This window comes from Megalobrama amblycephala, linkage group LG2 (assembly GCF_018812025.1).
Source record: "Megalobrama amblycephala isolate DHTTF-2021 linkage group LG2, ASM1881202v1, whole genome shotgun sequence".
NCBI classification, from domain to species: Eukaryota; Metazoa; Chordata; class Actinopteri; order Cypriniformes; family Xenocyprididae; genus Megalobrama; species Megalobrama amblycephala.
In genome coordinates this window covers 2,430,901-2,451,290 of record NC_063045.1, presented here as the reverse complement: position 1 = coordinate 2,451,290, position 20,390 = coordinate 2,430,901, and the positions used below count along the sequence as shown (strand labels likewise).

General features: G+C 36.2%; 2 protein-coding genes across 3 annotated transcripts; one reads left to right on the top strand and one right to left on the bottom strand.

Moving 5' to 3' along the window:
* Positions 1–1,156: 1,156 nt before the first annotated feature.
* On the bottom strand, positions 1,157–5,209 carry LOC125263162. Of its 2 annotated transcripts, none has more exons than XM_048182080.1 (6): positions 4,948–5,209; positions 2,590–2,994; positions 2,239–2,304; positions 1,730–1,837; positions 1,584–1,629; positions 1,157–1,212 (listed from the first exon to the last, which is right to left on the bottom strand). In XM_048182080.1, exons 1-5 carry the CDS (start codon positions 4,991–4,993, stop codon positions 1,589–1,591), a joined length of 666 nt encoding a protein of 221 aa, XP_048038037.1. In that variant the 5' UTR covers positions 4,994–5,209; the 3' UTR covers positions 1,157–1,212; positions 1,584–1,588. The 2 variants fall into 2 exon arrangements, with proteins under 2 accessions (XP_048038037.1, XP_048038036.1); XM_048182079.1 differs by having other exon boundaries at positions 1,584–1,632; positions 4,948–5,207.
* A 2,814-nt stretch (positions 5,210–8,023) lies between these two features.
* On the top strand, positions 8,024–15,144 carry LOC125263267 (SLAM family member 5-like). The gene is made up of 6 exons (XM_048182265.1): positions 8,024–8,219; positions 8,891–8,991; positions 12,675–12,957; positions 13,219–13,518; positions 14,276–14,383; positions 15,113–15,144. Exons 1-6 carry the CDS (start codon positions 8,024–8,026, stop codon positions 15,142–15,144), a joined length of 1,020 nt encoding a protein of 339 aa, XP_048038222.1.
* Positions 15,145–20,390: the final 5,246 nt, after the last annotated feature.

Sequence of the window (20,390 nt, the reverse complement as noted above, 5' to 3'; positions counted from 1 at the left end):
AAAAATTATTTTAAATTTTAAAATAAAAATCTTTTGACACACAGACAAATAACCACTTTTGGTCAGGAACAAGATTAGTAAACTACTCTGCTTTGTGAGACAGAAAACTATACCATCAACATTGTTTCTGTTTTTCTTTTTAACAAATGATGTGTTTTGTTAAACACTGTTATATAGAGCACAAACTCACACAAAAATCCAAGAGTCAAACTGCCCAACTAAAGGAAACACTGACCACCAAAATGATGACCAAACATTTTCATTAAAACATCAACATCTAAACCTCTGTTAATTCTCAAAAAGAGCTTCTGCTGAGATCTTGAGAGATGTATTGTCTTCTTTTATCTTCAGTTGATTTCAGGCTGTGTGAGAATATTTTTGTTGAAATTTCTTTTTTTTTTTTTTCAACATTAATTGCAGGTGCAAAAGTGATATTGATTCAATTAGGGTAACTTTGACACATTAACATTGATTTAACATTATTTCGATTATTGATGCTATCTGGGTAAGGACTGACTCCAAAATCTTGATTTTTAGATAGAGTGAAGGTATGCGTTCACTTTGAGAACTTCATCTTCGTTTCCAAATGCAGTGAATTCAGTTTTGTCTTGTTTAACTGAAAGAAGTTTTAGGTCATCCAACTGTTATCTCCATCAATGCAATGGCACAGGGACTCAATGGGGCTGTAGTTGTGCGGAGGGACTACTCTGGTTACTTAATTTTTACTCTGTTTGTACATAATTTTTACTCTACTGCTCATTCTGTTTGGATAGTTGGTCAGATATTTGCATATATTACACTCCAAACTATGCATTTCATTCAGATTTCATGATCGTCTGTGGTGTTTGATGTGTATACTGTATTGTTTCTTATATTTGTCCTGTTTTTGATGTATTCATATTTATTGATTATAAAGTGATTTGAGCTTGGGAAAACGCAATATAAATAAAATGTATCATCATTATTGTTATTATTTAAATAACTATTTTAAACCAACGATTGGGTTTGTCCATATTTGACTAAAACATGAGTTGAAACAGTGGGAGCATAAACGGGTTTATCAGGAGCGGCGCAAGCACTGAGCCTTGAGGGACTCTGGATGTCCACTTTAGGCTTATGGTCACCTACGGTCACAACTATGACCTGGACCATTTTCTATCATATGTATTTTGGGATCCTCAAATCCCTCACATCACATCCGTCTTTCTCCTTCTGTAAGAAAACAATGAATCACAAGGTAAAGAGAGAGAAATCACATTGTCATCAAGTTAATAAAATTCTGTTTAAAAGTGTTTTTTTCTCATTTAGGTGACTTTGCTATAAATTCTATTCAGTCAGTGGGCAAATAAATATACTGTACAGTTAATATACAAATACAATCTCAGTTTTTCTGTCTTCTCGTGTAATCCCAGACTAACTGGATGATGGTGAGATCAGATCAGATTCTTTACAGCTAAACATATAAATAACTCTTAAAAATGTCTCTTTTTGTGAAGGTTGTAACATGACCAAGACATTTGCATCATACTGTATTTTTCTAATGAAATATTCTACAAAAACTCAACATTAGTGCTGTATCGTACCTTATTCAGACTTTCAACAGATGCTCAAGTTTGTTTTTCTCCGCTTCTGCTGTAAAGAAAAAAAGTCACAAACACACTTAAACACTAATTTTGCATTATAAATGTGTTGCTTTCCTCTTACTACAGTATCTGTAGGTGATACTTGCCATGTTTAGAGCTCCTGCGGCGATAGTAAATCACACCAGCGGTTACAGATACACACACCAACACAACAACAGCAACAGCTATTATGACTATAAGACTTGAGGGCAGACCTGGACAGATGAAGACAGACAGACAGTAGTGTGAGTGAATCTGATTGTAATCCAGTCATGTGAAAAAGAAAGAACACCCTCTTTGAATTCTATGGTTTTACATATCAGGACATAATAAAAAAATCAGGTCTTAAAATTGATGGACAGATGACATGATGACATGACATTAGAAAAAGACGGGACAAGTATGGCATGTTTGGAAGGGTTGCCGGGAGAAAGCCTCGTCTCTCTTAAAAGAACAGGTTTACAAAGTTGCATCTGAATAAACCACAGGACGTCTGAAACAATGTCCTTTAGACAGACGAGACCAAAGTGGAGATGTTTGGCCATAATGCACTGAAAACCAAAAACAGCACATTTTTACGTGACTAAATAAAAAAGGAAGGGAGGAGAAAACATACTTCTGTCACACTCTTGATCCTTCCCCATCTTGTACCATTCTTCATCGGTTTTGTCAGGAACAGAAGCTGGAAAATACAAGAGAATAATAGTAAAGAAATAAAGTTTGCTATGGGCAGTCAGAAAAAGAGCCTTTTAAGACCAATTATAGTATTTTTAATATCATCTTAATGTTGAATTATTCACAAGAAATATATACTGAAAAGGACTGAACAGTGTCAGTCTAATCTTAGCAACCCAGAAATAATTTGTTCTAAAGCAGGTTTTATACAAGGAAGGAGTATAAACTGGTCTGTAGACATTCAAAAAATTTCTGACTTCAAAAATACTTCAGGTAAACAACACTGACTCACCACTGACAGAGAGACTGAATGTTTTAATGGTGTCGCCAATGTTGCTCATTTTTCTGGTGATCTTTGTGCTGTCACACTTGCTGTTTCGGTTCAAGCTGTGGCTGGTTCCTGAGCTCTTGCTTTGGATGAAATTTGCTTCATAACGTCCAGCGTGTTCAGGTCTGTTGTTTGTGATGGTCAGAGATCCGGTATCATAGTCCACATCCAGTCTGCCGCTGAATATCCCACCTTCACCATCATATAAACAGCTCTTACTGGCCTCTCCGTTGATCAGAGCGATGAGAGTGTCATTAAAATACCACAGCATCTTGTCACGTTGTTGTTTGGTGACACCAGTGTTCAGAGTGACTGAATGTCCCTCCATCACTGATACCAAGTTCATTCCAGATGTGTCACCGACCACACCTGGAGACAAAGATGAACAATAATCACTTGTGTGAGTGTGTGCAATTGACAAGAAATTTAACAACACAGCAGTGTGTTGGATTACAAGAAAGCCAATAACAAAATATCTTCAATCATAAAGATCTCTGTGGTGGAGAAATATTTGTTTTACACCCTCATTTTCTATGTAAATATAATACATCAGTGACTCAGAGTATATTTACTGAACTATTATAATATTATTACTGAAGGTGAGGTAAACGTTTTGTTTGCTGGTTTTATAGTGCGCAGCCAACTGGTCTGTTTGCTGTTTTAAAAGAGTTTGTGTACTTAATATCTGGTTACCCAGCAAACAGAATTTTGTTATAAGAACATTCTCTAAATATTCAGTGTAAAAAATATCCAGTTTTCTTGACATTCAGGAGGTTTTTATAAGGTATGATGTTCCTCATACGTTCTTTCAATTTAATTTTGATTTAAAATTCAACATTCTAGGAACGTTGATTTGTAACATTCCAAGAACATGAAAATGTCCAGTTTCCTTAATGTTAGTAGAATGTTGTTTAAAGGTTAGTGTGATGTTCCTGAAACATTCTTTCAATCATTCAAACACCTGCTGTGAACAAACACTGAAAGAAAGAGAAATAAGAACACAAACTACAACTTTCTTCAGCCACAGCCTTAGATGAACTGAAGATAAAAGACATTAAATCTCTGAAGATCTGATTAAACATCTCCACAAACAGCATTACCAGCTTCACTTATTACTAACCAGACTGACTTTATTTCTGTCACACGTCTACAGAAGATCTTATTGAGAATTAACAGAGGTTTAGATGTTGATGATTTATTGAAAATGTTTAGTTTGAGGTCACCATCATGGAGATCAGTGTTTGCTTTAGTTGGGCTCTTGACTTTTGTTGAGTTGCTTCTTCATCAGCAATTGCAGGTGTTTTCAGAAAACATGTCTGCATTTATAAAACATATCAACATGTCTGTTTTAATAACAGACAAATGACTCCATCAAAACCACTTAAACAATTGCTTTTTCTGTAGTTGTTATTAAATAACAATCTACAGTTAGGCCTACTAATGTTCTTCTGGACATTTTTTTTGTTCTTGGAATGTTGAATTTTAAATCAAAATTAAGTTGAAAGAACGTTTAAGGAACATTATACCTTATAAAAAACGTTCCTTTAACGTCAAAATAAATAATAATAATAATATGTGTAATTTATATAGCGCCTTTCCCAAGCTCAAGGAAGCTTGGACATTTAATGGACACACAATAAATGGACATTTTTTATGTTCCCAGAACCAACACTGAATATTTGGAGAACGTTCTTATAACAAAATTTTGCTAGCTGGGTATAGACCAACTACACCAGTCTACATCATGTGAAGAACATTTATTTGTGGTGTTACATATGAAACAGGTCTATAAGTATGCAGAGCATTTGAAAGATGCGAATGGATCGTTTCTCTGAAAAATCACGTGATCAACAGCAACCATTTTCGTTTTCTGCGTATAGAAACTTGTTTCGTAACTCTGATATAATCACCGCTGACACATCTGAACAGAGGTCAGAGGAGGAACAGGTCACCCTTTAGAAAAATGTACGTCTATAAATATACTGTAGCCTAACATTTTAATCTGTTCAATCACTTGCGAGTGGAAGCTTAATTTCTACCAGTGAATATTAAAAATAATAAGTGTAATCTCAAAATTGTGTCTTTTTTTGCGTGCTATAACTCGCAGCTGAGTTATAAAGTAAGAATTCATCGAGTAACTTTATGCTGTGAATGTGTGTGATGATGCATTTAGGCTACACCTGTGCATTCGGCAGAGACATTTAACCAAAGCAGCTTTAAGCCTAAACCACATATACATTTTCATTCTATGCATTTTCTACACGAATGCATTTGCAATAATCTTTAATGCATATATTGAAACTGAAAAGTCAAGTGACTTACCATCAACGAGAAAGACAAACAGAGTGAGCACAAAATAGCCTCCCATTTTTTTGTTTTTTATTTTTGTAAATCGTTGTTGAGCTGATAAATCAATTGAATCGAGTCTTGAATATTGTTGCCTTTTTATTCTGCAGAGCAGAAGACTCCGGAGCTGTTTTAAAAATAGGCTACAGAGTAGCCTATTTACATGATGGTGACGGTTTCGATGTTACAGACAAGCATGAAAACGATAGTAACGAGGTGTGCTTTTATTTCTTTACTCACATAGGCGGGGCAGATCATATCAGATCATGTCACAATCAGGCTAAGGAACATATCTACAATACACTTTTGACCTGTCATGATTTTAAGTGAATATGTTGGACTTTATTTGTCGAATTCGTTACCCCTGCTGAAAAACATCTTACACAATGATGTTTTAGCTCATCAGTGAACATACATCGTGTTGAAAATGAAACCTTGTGAAGCTCTGAGGTTGTACTGGGAAAAGCGCCATCTGCTGGCTAACAGCCATAAATCATATAAGTTCCTTGTTCAGGCTTGTATCGTTTCTCTGGAAATTACGTGATGGATGCCAGCCAAGTTTCGTTTCTGATCAATCGCCACTTTTAAGTATGTTGTTTAATTGGTCAATATATATATATATATATATATATATATATATATATATATATATATATATATATATTCATAAATATTTTTTATTTATGAAAAGGGAGTAGTCTACACTCCACACAATTCAACCAACCAAATTTAAATCCCTGAAAAAAACAGATCTGCTCAAACTCCTTCAATCCCAGCAAACAAACTTTGGTGGTTTAGGATGTTTTTAAAGCATTCCAGGATTTATGGCTGTTCCCAGTACATCCTCAGAGCAAGGTTTCATTTCCACTATGATGTAGGGGAGCGCGGGCCACAACCTAACTCTTTTTGACTTTCTCAGTTTGTGTAAATGTAGCCTAATTTAGGTTCAGAACATTTCTTTTGTTCCACATTAATTTCACAAATGTTTGGTACAAATATGTGGCTTTGTTTCATTAGTACAGTGTATGTTTTTTTCTTTATTCTCCCCTAAAGTAGAGAAATGTGACAACATGCCCTGTAGGTGGGGCACATTGTAACATGTGATGGGGCATGTTGTAACATGACCATTTGACAGCTAAAAATGTTATCTGAATTAAAAAATATATTTTGTCAATAAAAGACAATTATTATTATTTTTCATATAAAATAATGGCATTTATTTAGAAATTCAAATTTAAATAATTTTGTGGTTTGACAGTGAACACTCATAGAACACGAGACAAATAGACGAGACAGTACAAATGCTGTAAATTTATTGAAATAATATTTTCTGAATGTTCAGGTTCTTCCTCTTAGTCAGAGGTGGGTAATCCAGGGGTCAAAGAGTAAAAGTCCTGCCATATTTTTATTCCACCCACTGAAGCATTAATGAGATAAATAAGTGATTAATTGAGTGATGATTGAGCATTATTGAAGACACCTGATGATAAAAAGCAGAATCACCAAAGGAGAAAAATCACAATTTTTAAGTTACCATCATCGAGGTCAGGGTTTGTTTTAGTTGAGCTCTTGACCCTTGACTTTTTAATATTAGATTTTGTTTGGACAGTTTTAACTGCATTAAAACCAACCAGACAAGCAAAGTTAAAAGATGATCAGGTGTTGTTGGTTATGTTTTTACATTATTATTTGACCTGAACACATGTAGAGCCCAATCTCTGAGTTAGATTTACATTATTGATTACAGCAGCACTGTGATTCTACAGCAAAAGATCAGCTTTTACAATACAATTTTTTTTTTTAGAGTTCTGATTTAAAAAACAAAACAGAGCTCATTTAAACACACAGACATCAAGAATCATCCTGTGAATCTCAACAGTGGTGACCATCATAAAGCATGTTGCAGTGCATTCTGCATTCTAAAGAACTACCCAAACTGCTAAACAACAGATTGGAGTTTAAAATAATATCAGATTTGTCTAAATAAACACAAAAACTCTTTTGTTCATTTTTTAGCGAGATGCTCACGGTCTAATCAGATTCAATGAACTATGCTAAGCTATGCTAAAAGTGGTACCGCCATACCCGAAGATCGGCTGAAGGGATTCAAAAACGGTAAAACTCAACTGTTTACTATAGGAAATTGGAAAATGAGCCTTTTTTGTTTTTTTTAAAAAGTGGAATGTTCCTTTAATGGTTCTGTATGCAATTTCTCAAAATTCATTGTTGAACATTGTTGATATTTGAAATTAACCCAAACAAACCCACCCCTCTCTTCATTGCTCTGCCTCCAAACCTCACACTCCAATCCTAACCACCCTGCTCTGAGTCAGTCTCAAACCCCAGTCCGATCGCTGCTGGCAGGTGAGGCGAGTGCGCTAACAATGACACTAAACACCTCATTCTCTAGTGATCGTCATCGTGATAACTATCTGCCCGCTGTTACAGACGCAATGCGAGTGGATGTCTGTTTATTACAGCTGATGCGCAACAAAATTCTTTACAAAAAATAAAGCACAGATCATGAATGAATGACAAGGAAGCACAAAAAATTAACTTACAGTACACCAGAGTAAATACAAACAAGTGTTTATGTTAGTCACCAACAGCACAGCAGCTCCAGACCCTGTGTTACTCACATGAGAAGCGGGATCAAAGCAGCCTCCACATCTGTTTTCAGGCCTTCCCACTTATCTCTCTCCAGCGCTGGAAAGCTGTTCTAATATAAACGCGGGTCCTAAAGCACTTGCCCAGTCATAAACCTTCATTCCAGTGATATACTTTTGAGCTTTTGTATTGTGTCTCATCTGTCATACTGCAGTTTTTTTTTTTCTTATTTTAAAATCTTCCTCTTGCTCCTTCTCTCACCTCAACCGTCATAAGCCCCTAATGCTGATTGGTTACATGTTTGTTGTTGGTATCGGCCCAAATAACTTCCAAACAGTGTATTTGAAATAATACTGAGTCCACCTTTAAGGTCTGGGTAGTTGGATGCAGGAGAAATAGGCAGGAATAAAGATCTAAGTGACTTTGACAAGGGCCAAATTGTAATATGGCAAAGCGACTGGGTCAGAGTATTTCTGAAACGTCAAGGCTTGTGTGTTGCTCCTGGTCAGCAGTGGTGAACATTTACCAACAGTGTCTGAGGAGGGACAAACCACAAACTGGCGACAGGGTGTTGGACACCCAAGGCTTGTCGATGCACGAGGACAAGAAAGGCTATCCTATCTGGTCTGAGCCAACAGAAGGTAAAAGTGTAATGATGGTTATATGATCTTACTTTGCTGCGTAGAGGCTGTGTAGACCAATGAGAGAGCCTATGATGACCCCTGTCCACCATTGAAAGGGCATACAATGGGCATGTGAGCATCTGAACTGGACCTTGGAGCAGTTGAATAAGGTCCCCTGCTAGGTCCTTTAGGAAGCCTCCAGGAAGCCTTTGTGTTGTTTTACTGAAAATCATAAAGTTTGAAATCATCAATAAAAAAAGTGGGCCAGTAATGGGCTATTGCAGGCTTGTTTGCAGGGTTGCTTGCTCTGGTGATTCCCATTTTATTTTACATCACATGGACAGACATGCACGTGTGCAGCATTTACATGGGGAAGTAATGCACCAGGATCACTGCAGGATGCTCTTGGCAATGTTCTGCTGGGAAACATTGGGTCCGGTCATTCATGTAGACATAAATTCAACATGTGCCACCTACCTAAACAAACCAGGTACACTCCTTCATGACAATGGACAGTGGCCTCTTTCCGCAGGATAATGCACCCTGACACACTGCACACATTGTCCAGGAATGGTTTGAGGAACATGATGAAGAGTTCAAGGTGTTAATCTGGCCTCCAAATTCCCCAGATCTCAATCCAACTGAGCATCTGTAGGAGGTGCTGAACCAACAAGTTTGATCCACTGCAGCTCCACCTCACAACCTACAGGACTTAAAGGATCTGCTAATGTCTAGGTGCCAGAAACCACAGCACACCTTCAGAAGTCCTGTTGAGTTCATGCCTCGGCAGGTCAGCGTTGTTTTGTCTGTACACGAATGACAAACAGCATATTAGGCAGGTGGTTATAATGTTTTGGCTCATCAGTGTAATCTCTCTAAGCACAGCTATCTTTAATTTTTAAAGACATAAATAATATGTGACCCGTCACGAAAACCAGGGACACAAGTCGGCAGCACAACTCTTGAGCAAAATGAGAAAGAAGCATTTTTTTCAAAATTGGTGATTTTCGTTTTTTTGCAGAATCTGTTAGTTGAGATCATGAAGAAGCCTTTCCGTGTTTGAGATAGCAGTATTGGTATATTTAAAAGCGTACATTTTGAGGTTGAAATCGGCTTGTTTTTCGGAGATTCTAGCACGCAGTAGGGGCGTGTCATGTCTGTGTGTATTTCCATACTGGGAAGCGTGGCTACTTACTATGCAGCACTCTGGCCGGCTCTAGCTGATATCAAAATTCAATGAAGAACCGTGGCCGTTACACCGAAAATGTTTTGAAGTACTTCTTCGACAAGCCGGATGCTTATGAACAAGCGCTCACTGATTCTGAAGACGATCTGAGCGACGATGAAAGCGGCATAATAAGACATTACCTCTCTGGAGTCGGGTAACGCGCCGGCGCATTTTGCAGGATTTTTTTTCACATTGCAGCAAAACAGACTTAAAATACTCCGTCATTTTTTGTCATAGAGACATAAGTAATATATTGAAACTATAGAATGTCTTCTTTTATTTGTGTACACTCAGAGTAAAAACAAAAAGTTGTGCTTTTTGAAAAATAAAGAAAACTAACATGATGCGTGATTTCTCGTCTCCCTCTGAACGAAGTCCAATCTGATAGTTCTCAGAAAATGAACTGTAACTTAGTGAATACTAATCATAAAAAAATTATACTTATGTCTGAAAAAACGTTGAAATGTCAAGTTTTAAAACGTGTAAGTCAAATCGAAAACAAACCTTCTGTGTTTATGTAATCTGTATGAAAAGAGAGCCATGTCAGAAGTCTGTGATTCAGCTCATTATCCGCTAATGTGGCCACGCCCACGGAGCCAGCGCTATTCAGAGGCAAATTCAGTCAATACATGCATTCATCGTCTCAATAATGATTTTATTGTCTTGAAAAGTGTTTTGAATAGCCATAGTTAGCGATCTCTGGCCTCTGTTAGTCCAGTTATTTCCTGGATTGCCTATTCTTCTTTAACAGGCTTCTCAGGTGAGAACATTTCATTTCATGATTATAGTGACCAAAATGATCACGGTTATCACAGAATCCTGTTCAAAAAGTCAATTCACCAAGTTATATGTGGAAAACCAGCAAATAAAAAATAAAATTAGCATCAATATGTACTTTTTCTTTACATAAACATTAAAATAATAACATTAAAAATTATGGGCAGATTTTAAAGGAGTGTCTTGCAACATGTTATCTACAATGCACAAGTTCAAATAGAGTTTTGACAAAAAAAGTCACATATTTCAGCCTCTAAATCATTTTTATAAAAGTCAAAAAAGATAAATTACTGACATTTACAATGCACATTAACCTTTATTATTAATAGTATGCGGTCCATGCAGCTTTACAGGGGGTATGGCTTATCTAAATGAGATGTAAATGAGCCCTATTGTCACTCCCAGCAGGTGAGAACAGGCGAGAACTGCAACTCTAGAGGCGTTTTTCTCCCTATAGAGCTTTCTTGAGTAGGCACCTTCAAATGGCCACAACTTCTCCAAATATTATCAGATTTCCATGTGTTACACATCGTTGGAAAGCTTGGAGACTGTGAATCTGTCAATTACATGTGTTATTCACAGAATCTGTGAATAACTCAAAATGCCCCAGAACCGACTTGTGTCCCTACTTTCCGTGACTGGTCACATATGGTATTGTTATCTGAAACAATGACTTTAAAGATATCTTGACCTGGACCTTGTTGAAATTAAGGACATGTGGCCATGCAGCAAAGTACACAAGAAAGAGAGAGAAAAGTGTAGCGCCCTCTACTGTCCTAACCCGGGGTTACAAAAGGAATAATTTTTTGGCATTATATACATTAAATGTGTTAAACTGGCAGAACTAGTCAAACGAGTGTAAGACAGAACAAAGTAAGTACTCACTGATTCTTTGTCACAGGAAGCTCGCCAAAATAAAAACATGAGCATTGTGTGAACTTAACCCTGACAGTAACAGTCGGATCTGGGCCGACTCTATGTTGCTGTCAGGGAAACTATTGTAATGGACTGAATTGGGATACAATTCCTGGAGTAACTTTATCCTGTGAATGTGTGTGATGATGCATTTGCATCTATGCATTCGGCAGAGACATTTATCCAAAGAAACTTACATTGTGTGCCAGTACACTTTTTCAGTTCATGCATTTTCTGCATGAATGCATCATCTATATATCAGTGAGAAACACTTGATTTGCAAAGAGGCCTGAATGCTTTCAACTGAAAATAGAAAATTTATTACAAGGTAAACAACATTTTCAGCCCCCCCACTCTATGGTTGCGTTCAAAAATAGACAAGATTTTTTTTTTAACCACAGACCCGTATAGAAAACCACAGCGCATGTTTTCTCTAGCGCAGAGAATGGACACAATTCACCAAAAGCGACATCAGCAACTGCGTCAAAGTGAAACTTTTGTGGTCTCATTTATTTACAAAGAAATAGCAGTTTGGCATAATGGATGGAAAACATGTATTGGACGCAAGTTGATGCATGTGTGAGTAGTTTGTGGGTAAAGAGTGTCTTCATTTCCTCTCCTGTTGATAAGAACCTCACGGTCACACTTCCTTTTTCACGAAAAACATACTTTACAGACACTGATGTTTCAGAAACAGACAAATAAGAGTCACAGTTTACACATTATTCTTACACATCATTCATCACTTATAGACACTTATATATGTCACACATTATAAATGAAGTTATAATTTCATTCAATGACATTAATTCTTCCTACACACATGCAGAGAGAGAGAGAGAGAGAGAGAGAGAGAAATATTGCCAAAAAAAAAAAAATCTAAAATAATAAACTTCCAATATCATTTAACATCTTCCTGTGGTACAGAATGTCTTAATAAATGCTACTGTAGTGTGATTTTACAGTGAAACCCAGTGTGTGTTCAGTGAAGGGTGGTCGAGTCCTTCTGGGGGAGGATCCACACACACAATATATTAATATCAGTTCTGTCAAATCTGAACACACAGCTTTCAGAGATTTTCATTATGATGATACAGTGCTCAGAGAAAATGGTTCATTTTGGAATTTTGTGCTTGTGTTTGAGGCAGCTTCATGGTGAGTTGCAAATGAATGTTTAGTGTGTTTATGTAGCAATGTTTTATTGAGTTAGTCGATGCTTTGGTTTTTATACAAAGTAATATGATAGATTTATGATGTTTTGGATTCAGGTCTGTCATTACAGATCACATTAGAGACAGATTCAGTCAGCTGTTAATAAGCTCATCAAATGTATTAAAAAAGTTGACGTGTGAATATCCCATTAAAATATGTGAAGATAATATAGTTTAATAGTCTCAAGGTAGAAAATTATTCAACATTATTTTCTTTTAGATGTGTGTGTGTGTTTAGCAAACTGCAAAGGTCACGAGTGTTATTATATAATCATTTACCTTTTAATCTGACAAACTCTCTGTTCATCAGGTGTGTTTGGTGATTCAGTGTCAGTGATGGAGGGAGATTCAGTCACTTTATACACTGATCTTACTGAAATAATGGATGGTGATCTGATTCTGTGGAGGTTTGGAATGAAAAACACTTTAATAGCTGAAATAGATGTACAGGCCGACACTATCACTGTATATGATGATGTTCCTGATGGGAAATTCAGAAACAGACTGAAACTGAACAATCAAACTGGATCTCTGACCATCACAAACATCACAACTGAACACAGTGGATGTTATGAACTACAGATGATCAGAAATATGAGCAAGAGTTTCAATCTAACTGTCTATTGTGAGTTTAATATGGCTTCCATTATTTGTTAATCACTTTTAAGTAGACATATCCTAAATATATGATTTTTCAATGTTAAAATTGTAAATTCTAAGATACACAATTTTTGATGTTCCCTTTTCAACCTCCTGAACACTTTTCTTTTTTAGAAAATTTAATTATTCTGATACTGTCGTCTCTGTGTAATTTTTCATAAATCTGAAAATCACAAATTCAGCAGATAGCATGATCTACTCTGATGTTTTCCAGCTCGTTTTTCAGCTCGTCTGCCTGTTCCTGTCATCAGCAGTAACTCTTCACAATGTTCTTCATCATCATCATCATCATCATCAAATTGTTCATTGTTGTGTTCAGCTGTGAATGTGGGTCATGTGACTCTCTCCTGGTACAAAGGAAACAGTTTATTGTCCAGCATCAGTGTGTCTGATCTCAGCATCAGTCTCTCTCTACCTCTGGAGGTGGAATATCAGGATAAAAACACCTACAGCTGTGTGCTGAACAATCCCATCAGCAACCAGACTCAACATCTGGACATCACTCATCTCTGTCACACATGTGCAGGTACAACAGAGATGATATAAGCGTTTATTACTGAGTTGATTAAAGACTAGAACTGGTTTTAATGATTGGTCATAAAACAAATGTTCATCATTTTATTGCTTAAAAATGACATTGATTCCTAATTGTTAAACTATGTTACTTCTTTTGTTTTTACTCAACATATCTGTTTACAAACATCTCTGTTAAATGGATTATTTATTTACACATGATGTTGTTGTTGTTGTTATGTCCCATAAGCTCGGATCCGAGTCTTGGTGACTTGATAGACATAAGAATTAAAAATTAATTGGTTTTGCACTAGTCTGATGAGATCCTCCAACAGCTGTCCTGTCATTGTTGTAATTGTATCTCATTGATGATCTTCCTCTGCACCTTTTACCCTCAGTCATCCCATTCATGAAATCCTTTTCACTGAGCTTTCCATTGTGACCAAAGTACAACAAATGCAGTTTCATCATTTGTACTTCGAGTTGCATTGGTTTGTTTCCCTCCATGATTAACTTGTTGGTTCATCTCATCATTTTTTTCAGTGTTGTGTTGTCGGCATACCTCCGACTGTTTATCATATTTGTATACATATAGAACATCACCATCCTTTGCTGCCTTTCAGGCTGAGATTAAAACATTTGATCTTTACTTTAACCCACAGTAGAATGGGATAAGCTAGAAACTTTGAAATGACTTTGTTATAAAGCAGTAAAATACTTCTGATGTTCGCTTATCACTAGATCACACTAATATCTGTCTCTCTCTATAGTTACAGACTCAGTGTCTCTGATAGTGCTGATCTCTGCTGGATCTCTGTTGATTGTTGTTGCAGTCGGGATCTGCTGTATCTGCAGGAAATGTAGAAAAACTGCTCAAGGCAAGTGTCGAATTATAATGGCTACTGAATTTGTAAAAGTAATCTGTGTTATAACAAATAATAATATACATTAATAGTGTCCCAACTAACAGTGTTTTGTTATAAGAACATTCTCTAAATATCCAGTATTGGTTCTGGGAAAAAAGAAGCAACTCAACAAAAGTCAAAAGTCAAGAGCTCAACTAAATGTCCAGTTTCCTTAATGTTAGTAGAATGTTATTTAAAGGTTAGGATGATGTTCCTGAAACATTCTTTCAATCATTCAAACACCTGCTGTGAACAAACACTGAAAGAAAGAGAAATAAGAACACAAACTACTTTCTTCAGCCACAGCCTTAGATGAACTGAAGATAAAAGACATTAAATCTCTGAAGATCTGATTAAACAACTCCACAAACAGCATTACCAGCTTCAACCAGACTGACTTTATTTCTGTCACACGTCTACAGAAGATCTTACTGAGAATTAACAGAGGTTTAGATGTTGATGATTTACTGAAAATGTTTATCAGTGTTTGATTTTATGTTGTTGGAATGTTACAAATCAAAGTTCCTAGAATGTTGAATTTTAAATCAAAATTGAATCTAAGTTGAAAGAACGTTTGAGGAACATCATACCATATAAAACTTTGCTCAAACAAATTATTTTTGAACTTGTTACACTTGGTGTTCCTGGTCAAAAATGACCGGCCTCCAAAAATGTGCTAATTTTCTCTTTATGCTATATCAGTGTTTCTCAACCAGGGGTCCGTGGACCTCTAGTGGTCCTTATAAAATATCTGAATATGAATATTTGTATATTTTGACATTTGACATGTTCCTATAAAAGAAGAAGATAATATATGTATAATATAACTGACAATATGACTGAATATTGGACAAGTCAACTAACGTAGTAGTATTATACTTAATTGCATATGGTCGTCACAAAGACATTAATGATACCAATGAGCCGAAATTATTCTGGGGTCCTTGAGGACAGTTCTCAAAAAAGGTTGAGATTCACTGTACTATATTATTACCAAATACGGGATTTAAGATTTTCTTTCAGTTAGCACAGGTTTTGTATTTCCTTTTGAAACAGGTTGATCGTATGCTGAACTCATGCGTCTCAGTTTTTGATGCCAACGTTATTCATAATGTTTTTTTTTTCACTCAAAAACTGAGATGCATGAGCTCAGATCAGTGAGGCCTATGATCAAGCAGTTTCAAAAATAAATACTAAACCTGTAAAAGAAAACAAGTTGACAAAAAGATTGAATCCAGGGTTTGCTGGTAATACAGCATAATGAGAGATTTACAAGCAATTTTTAAAAGGCCGGTCATTTTTGACTGGGAACACCATTTTAGGTAAATGATTTTCTGCACAGCACAAGGTCAAGCCACCTTTATTTTTAAAGCGCTCTATACAATAAAGATGGTTCAAAGCAGCAAGGGTTAATGGAAAGAACAATAATAAGATGTGGGGTTTGGTGGTTATTTATAGTATATAGTGACACTGGGCAGTGCTCTTTAATTGTTGAACATATTCTTCATTAAAACACAGAAATGCAAATCTAAATTAATGTTAAAATTAATCAGCATCCTCTGCACTTTATGAATGTAATATTACATGTGTAAAGATTCAGCGCTCCATTGGTGTTCAGATTAACATCTCTATGAATGACACTGTTCCACTGGTGGGTGGCATTTCACATGAGCTTCAATTAAAATTTAATTTCATCATTAAAAAAAAATGTTAATTAGTTTAATTAAACATTCTTATGGTTTTGAATTATCTGCAAAGAATGTCTTTCTGAATGCATGTGACCCTGCTAGTGACTGGTGAGTGAGTCAAAGTCAAAGCCAATCAATTTGTTGATGTAAGGCATGAGTGCATTAACATGTTAACTTTGACAGCCCTAACATATATGACGTAAATAAAAAACAGATCTAGTTAACAACATTGCATTTTGCTGTTTCAATCCATCTATTTATTATATTACATCTTATTATTGTTGAAACAGCTAAGACTCGTGAAGACGAAATCATTTACGTTGAGCCGACATTCTACAAAAGAAAAGCTCAGAAAACGGTAAGATCATTTATTAAAAATTCATGTTGTGTGTCTGTGTCATTTCAGCAGGATTGTGCTTGAGTGTGACAGATCATTATACAGACAGAAACACAAAAAGCACCACATTAAATATGTATTAAAGCCATCTGATCAGCATTCAATGTGAGAAACATATGCCATAATACTCACGACACTCACAACTACAGTCAGCATTAGCTAATATTTCCAGTGTTCAAAATGAGCCACTGATGAAGTATTTCCTGTCAGCTGATGACATGATCCAAATCTTCAGAGTTTCACATACTGTACATGCTTTTGCAATTCTTACAATTCTTATGCCATTTGTACTGGAATACATTTTTATAGCAACTATTTGTTTGCAAACATTAAGTAAGGAGTAATTGACTCTGGACAGTTGAATTATTAGAAAATAATGCACAGGTAAGTGGAGTGGCCTTTACACCTCGGGTGTGCATTATTTTCTAATAATTCAATAGTCTGGAGTCAATTATTACACTTATACTGTGGTTACCACACCTCAAGACATTTGTCAGGTTTTTGTCCTTAAAACACTCTTGTGTGTGGGACTAATTTCTTACGCATCTCATCCCAAGCCTCCGAATTCCAAAACATCATTTCAGATCTAGTCATGGTCAGCATCATGTTCTGTTTGATTTGATTTTCATTCATCACATGTGCTCCTTTGTTCTGTGTTCCCGCCACTCATCAGTCACCATGGACACTGCACTGATCACAGCTTTTTGTCGTTTGAGTTAATTGTCTGTGTATTTAAGTTCTTGTCTTCCTTTAGTTCATTGCCGGGTCTCGTATGTTCCGTTCCTGCCTGGATTCTGTATTCTCCCGCTGGATTGTCTAGTAAAGACTTATTTGTGTATTATCTTCTTCGTCATGTACAGAGGTGGGTAATCCAGGGGTCAGAGAGTAAAAGTCCTGCCATATTTTTATTCCACCCACTGAAGCATTAATGAGATAAATAAGTGATTAATTGAGTGATGATTGAACATTATTGAAGACACCTGACGATAACAAGCAGAATCACCAAAGGAGAAAATCACAATTTTTAAGTTACCATCATCGAGGTCAGGGTTTGTTTTAGTTGAGCTCTTGACCCTTGACTTTTTAATATTAGATTTTGTTTGGTTGTTGTGATTGAGTTGTAACAGCTAGTCAAGCAAAGACAAAAGATGATCAGGTGGTGTAGATTATGTTTTCACATAATCATTATTTGATCTGAATCACTGAACTCTATTTTAATAGTGAGAATAAAGAAATTTACTAAGACAATTCAGCTCATAATTTATTCATGCAGCAATGCATGATTGGAGGCATAGATGAATTTTGATTGGTGGCACCCAGAATGCACTGCAACATGCTTTATGATGGTCACCACTGTTGAGATTCACAGGATGATTCTTGATGTCTGTGTGTTTAAATGAGCTCTGTTTTTTTTTTTTTTTTTTAAATCAGAACGCTAAAAAAAAAAAAAATGTATTGTAAAAGCTGATCTTGTGCTGTAGAATCACAGTGCTGCTGTAATCAATAATGTAAATCTAACTCAGAGATTGGGCTCTAAATGAGTTCAGTGATTCAGATCAAATAATGATTATGTGAAAACATAACCAACGTTACCTGACCCTCTTTTAACTTTGCCTTTCTGGTTGGTTTTAATGCAGTTAAAACTGCCCAAACAAAATCTAATATTAAAAAGTCAAGGGTCAAGAGCTCAACTAAACAAACCCTGACCTCGATGATGGTAACTTAAAAATTGTGATTTTCTCCTTTGGTGATTCTGCTTGTTATCATCAGGTGTCTTCAATAATGCTCATCATCACTCAATTAATCACTTATTTATCTCATTAATGCTTCAGTGGGTGGAATAAAAATATGGCAGGACTTTTACTCTCTGACCCCTGGATTACCCATCTCTGGTCACGTGTTATATATACAACCAGCATGTTACAGTAACAAAGGCTTGAGCCTTGATAGCAGAATACTGTTGATAGTTATTAATGCAGAGAGAGAGAGAGAGAGAGAGAGAGATGTGAATTAGCCTACCTGAGTCTGTGTCTCTTATGGCAGCAGCTCCTATAGGCTACTAATATTGAAAGTATAAGTGCATCTACACCATAACCCACAGATATTACCTCGCTGGTGAGAAATGTCATGTAGCTTTTAAGCTGCTAAACTATTGTACTGATTAATTTGTCAGAGCAGCGACGTTTCTGTCCGAGTGTGTGTGTCTGTACTGCAGAGGTGGAAGTAACGAATTACAACTACTCACGTTACTGTAATTAAGTAGTTTTTTCGGGTTTTTGTACTTTTTTGAGTACATTTTTTAATCTGTAATTTTACTTGTACTTAAGTACAAATTAAGCTTAGAAATCTACTTCGCTACTTGTAAAATCACATTCCGTTACTGAGTACGCCAACAATTTGAATTAATATTGAAACCATATGGCTCTGCTTTGACCAGCATATCGGTAGCCAATAAAGTTATCCGATCGTAAACGGACCAATGAAAACCCTGAAATTTTACCAGTGGCGCGTTCTCATCTCTCATCTCCCCGACCCCTCCTCCTCCTGTCACTCGTTTCAGTTACAGCGCAGGATTGCAGGTATTGCGCATAATTTTAATCATACCCGCAGGTTTGTGGAGAGCGCATTATTGTATCGCGAGAGCACATTCATGTAATGGCCGAAAACGACACGAGCTGAAATGCCTCTCCACTGAGCGCGCGCTCTGTGTAGGCTAGTGTGCAATCGCGAATCTCTCCGTGCTCTTAAATTAAACGTTGTCAAAAGTTATCAAACAATCATAATAGACTTCCATGCCTGGCCGATGAAAATGCTAGTCTCAACAAACAAAAGTGGATCTTTAATTTCTTTACAATGTAGCCTACATGTATGTTTCAGAATGGGGCATTTATATGATTTTTACATATAAATAACCTAGTCTGTGTAACTGCATCACTATATACAGACATTATAGGTCAAACCATTCTGATGTTCTTTTTATCTAAATAACATTATATGGCTCTTAAAAGGGTTAGTTTAACCAAAAAATGAATTTTTTGTCATTAATTACTCACCCTCATGTCATTTCAAACCCGTAAGACCTTCATTCATCTTCAGAACACAAATGAAGATATTTTTGATAAAATCCGCTTTCTGACCCCAGACTGCAACGCAATTGCAACATTGTTAAAATAACCCATGTGACTACAGTGGTTCAACCTTAATGTTATAAAGCGACCAGAATACTTTTTGTGTGCAAAAAAACAAAAATAACGACTTTATTAAACAATATCCTCTCTCCGTGTCACTCTTTGACGGTGTTCGTGTGAGCACCATAGCGCATGCATGTGATGCTGACACAGAATCCCGCCAATAAAATGAGCCGACTGTGTTTACTACGTCAACAGTGTCAGAGACTGACATGGAAGAGAATAAATTGTTGAATAAAGTGGGTTTTTTTGTTTATTTGTGCACAAAAAGTATTCCAGTCGCTTCATAACATTAGGGTTGACCCATTGTTGTCACATGACTGTTTTAACTAGGCTATGTCTTTACTACCTTTCTGGGCCATAAAAAGTGGTAATAACGTTGCAGTCTATGGAGGGTCAGAAAGAGCTCAGATTTCATCAAAAAGATCTGAATTTGTGTTCTGAAGATGAACGAAGGTCTTATGAATTTGGAACAACATGAGAGTGAGTAATTAATGACAGAATTTTCATTTTTGGGTGAACTAACCCTTTAAGATACAGGGCATTTAAAAATACAGTGTTGTTATATTTCATATACCTCAACTGAATTGAGGTAATTTGTTTTTGTTCCTATTTTATTACTGACTGTTTTCTTGTCTTTTTTTGTAAATTCAATTCAGTTTGAAATCAAGCTTTCTTGTGCTGCATGTGAGTTACTGCAACAAAGT

Excerpts from the sequence above, each read along its gene's own strand:
- LOC125263162 (XM_048182079.1), bottom strand. The coding sequence starts at position 4,993 with ATGGGAGGCTATTTTGTGCTCACTCTGTTTGTCTTTCTCGTTGATG. Across the intron at positions 2,305-2,589 it reads ATTCAGTCTCTCTGTCAGTG|CTTCTGTTCCTGACAAAACC; the intron begins GTGAGTCAGTGT and ends TGTATTTTCCAG. Across the intron at positions 1,838-2,238 it reads GGATCAAGAGTGTGACAGAA|GTCTGCCCTCAAGTCTTATA; the intron begins GTATGTTTTCTC and ends TCATCTGTCCAG.
- LOC125263267 (XM_048182265.1), top strand. The coding sequence starts at position 8,024 with ATGGCAAAGCGACTGGGTCAGAGTATTTCTGAAACGTCAAGGCTTGTG. Across the intron at positions 8,992-12,674 it reads TTGAGTTCATGCCTCGGCAG|GGAGATTCAGTCACTTTATA; the intron begins GTCAGCGTTGTT and ends TCAGTGATGGAG. Across the intron at positions 13,519-14,275 it reads TCTCTGTCACACATGTGCAG|TTACAGACTCAGTGTCTCTG; the intron begins GTACAACAGAGA and ends CTCTCTCTATAG.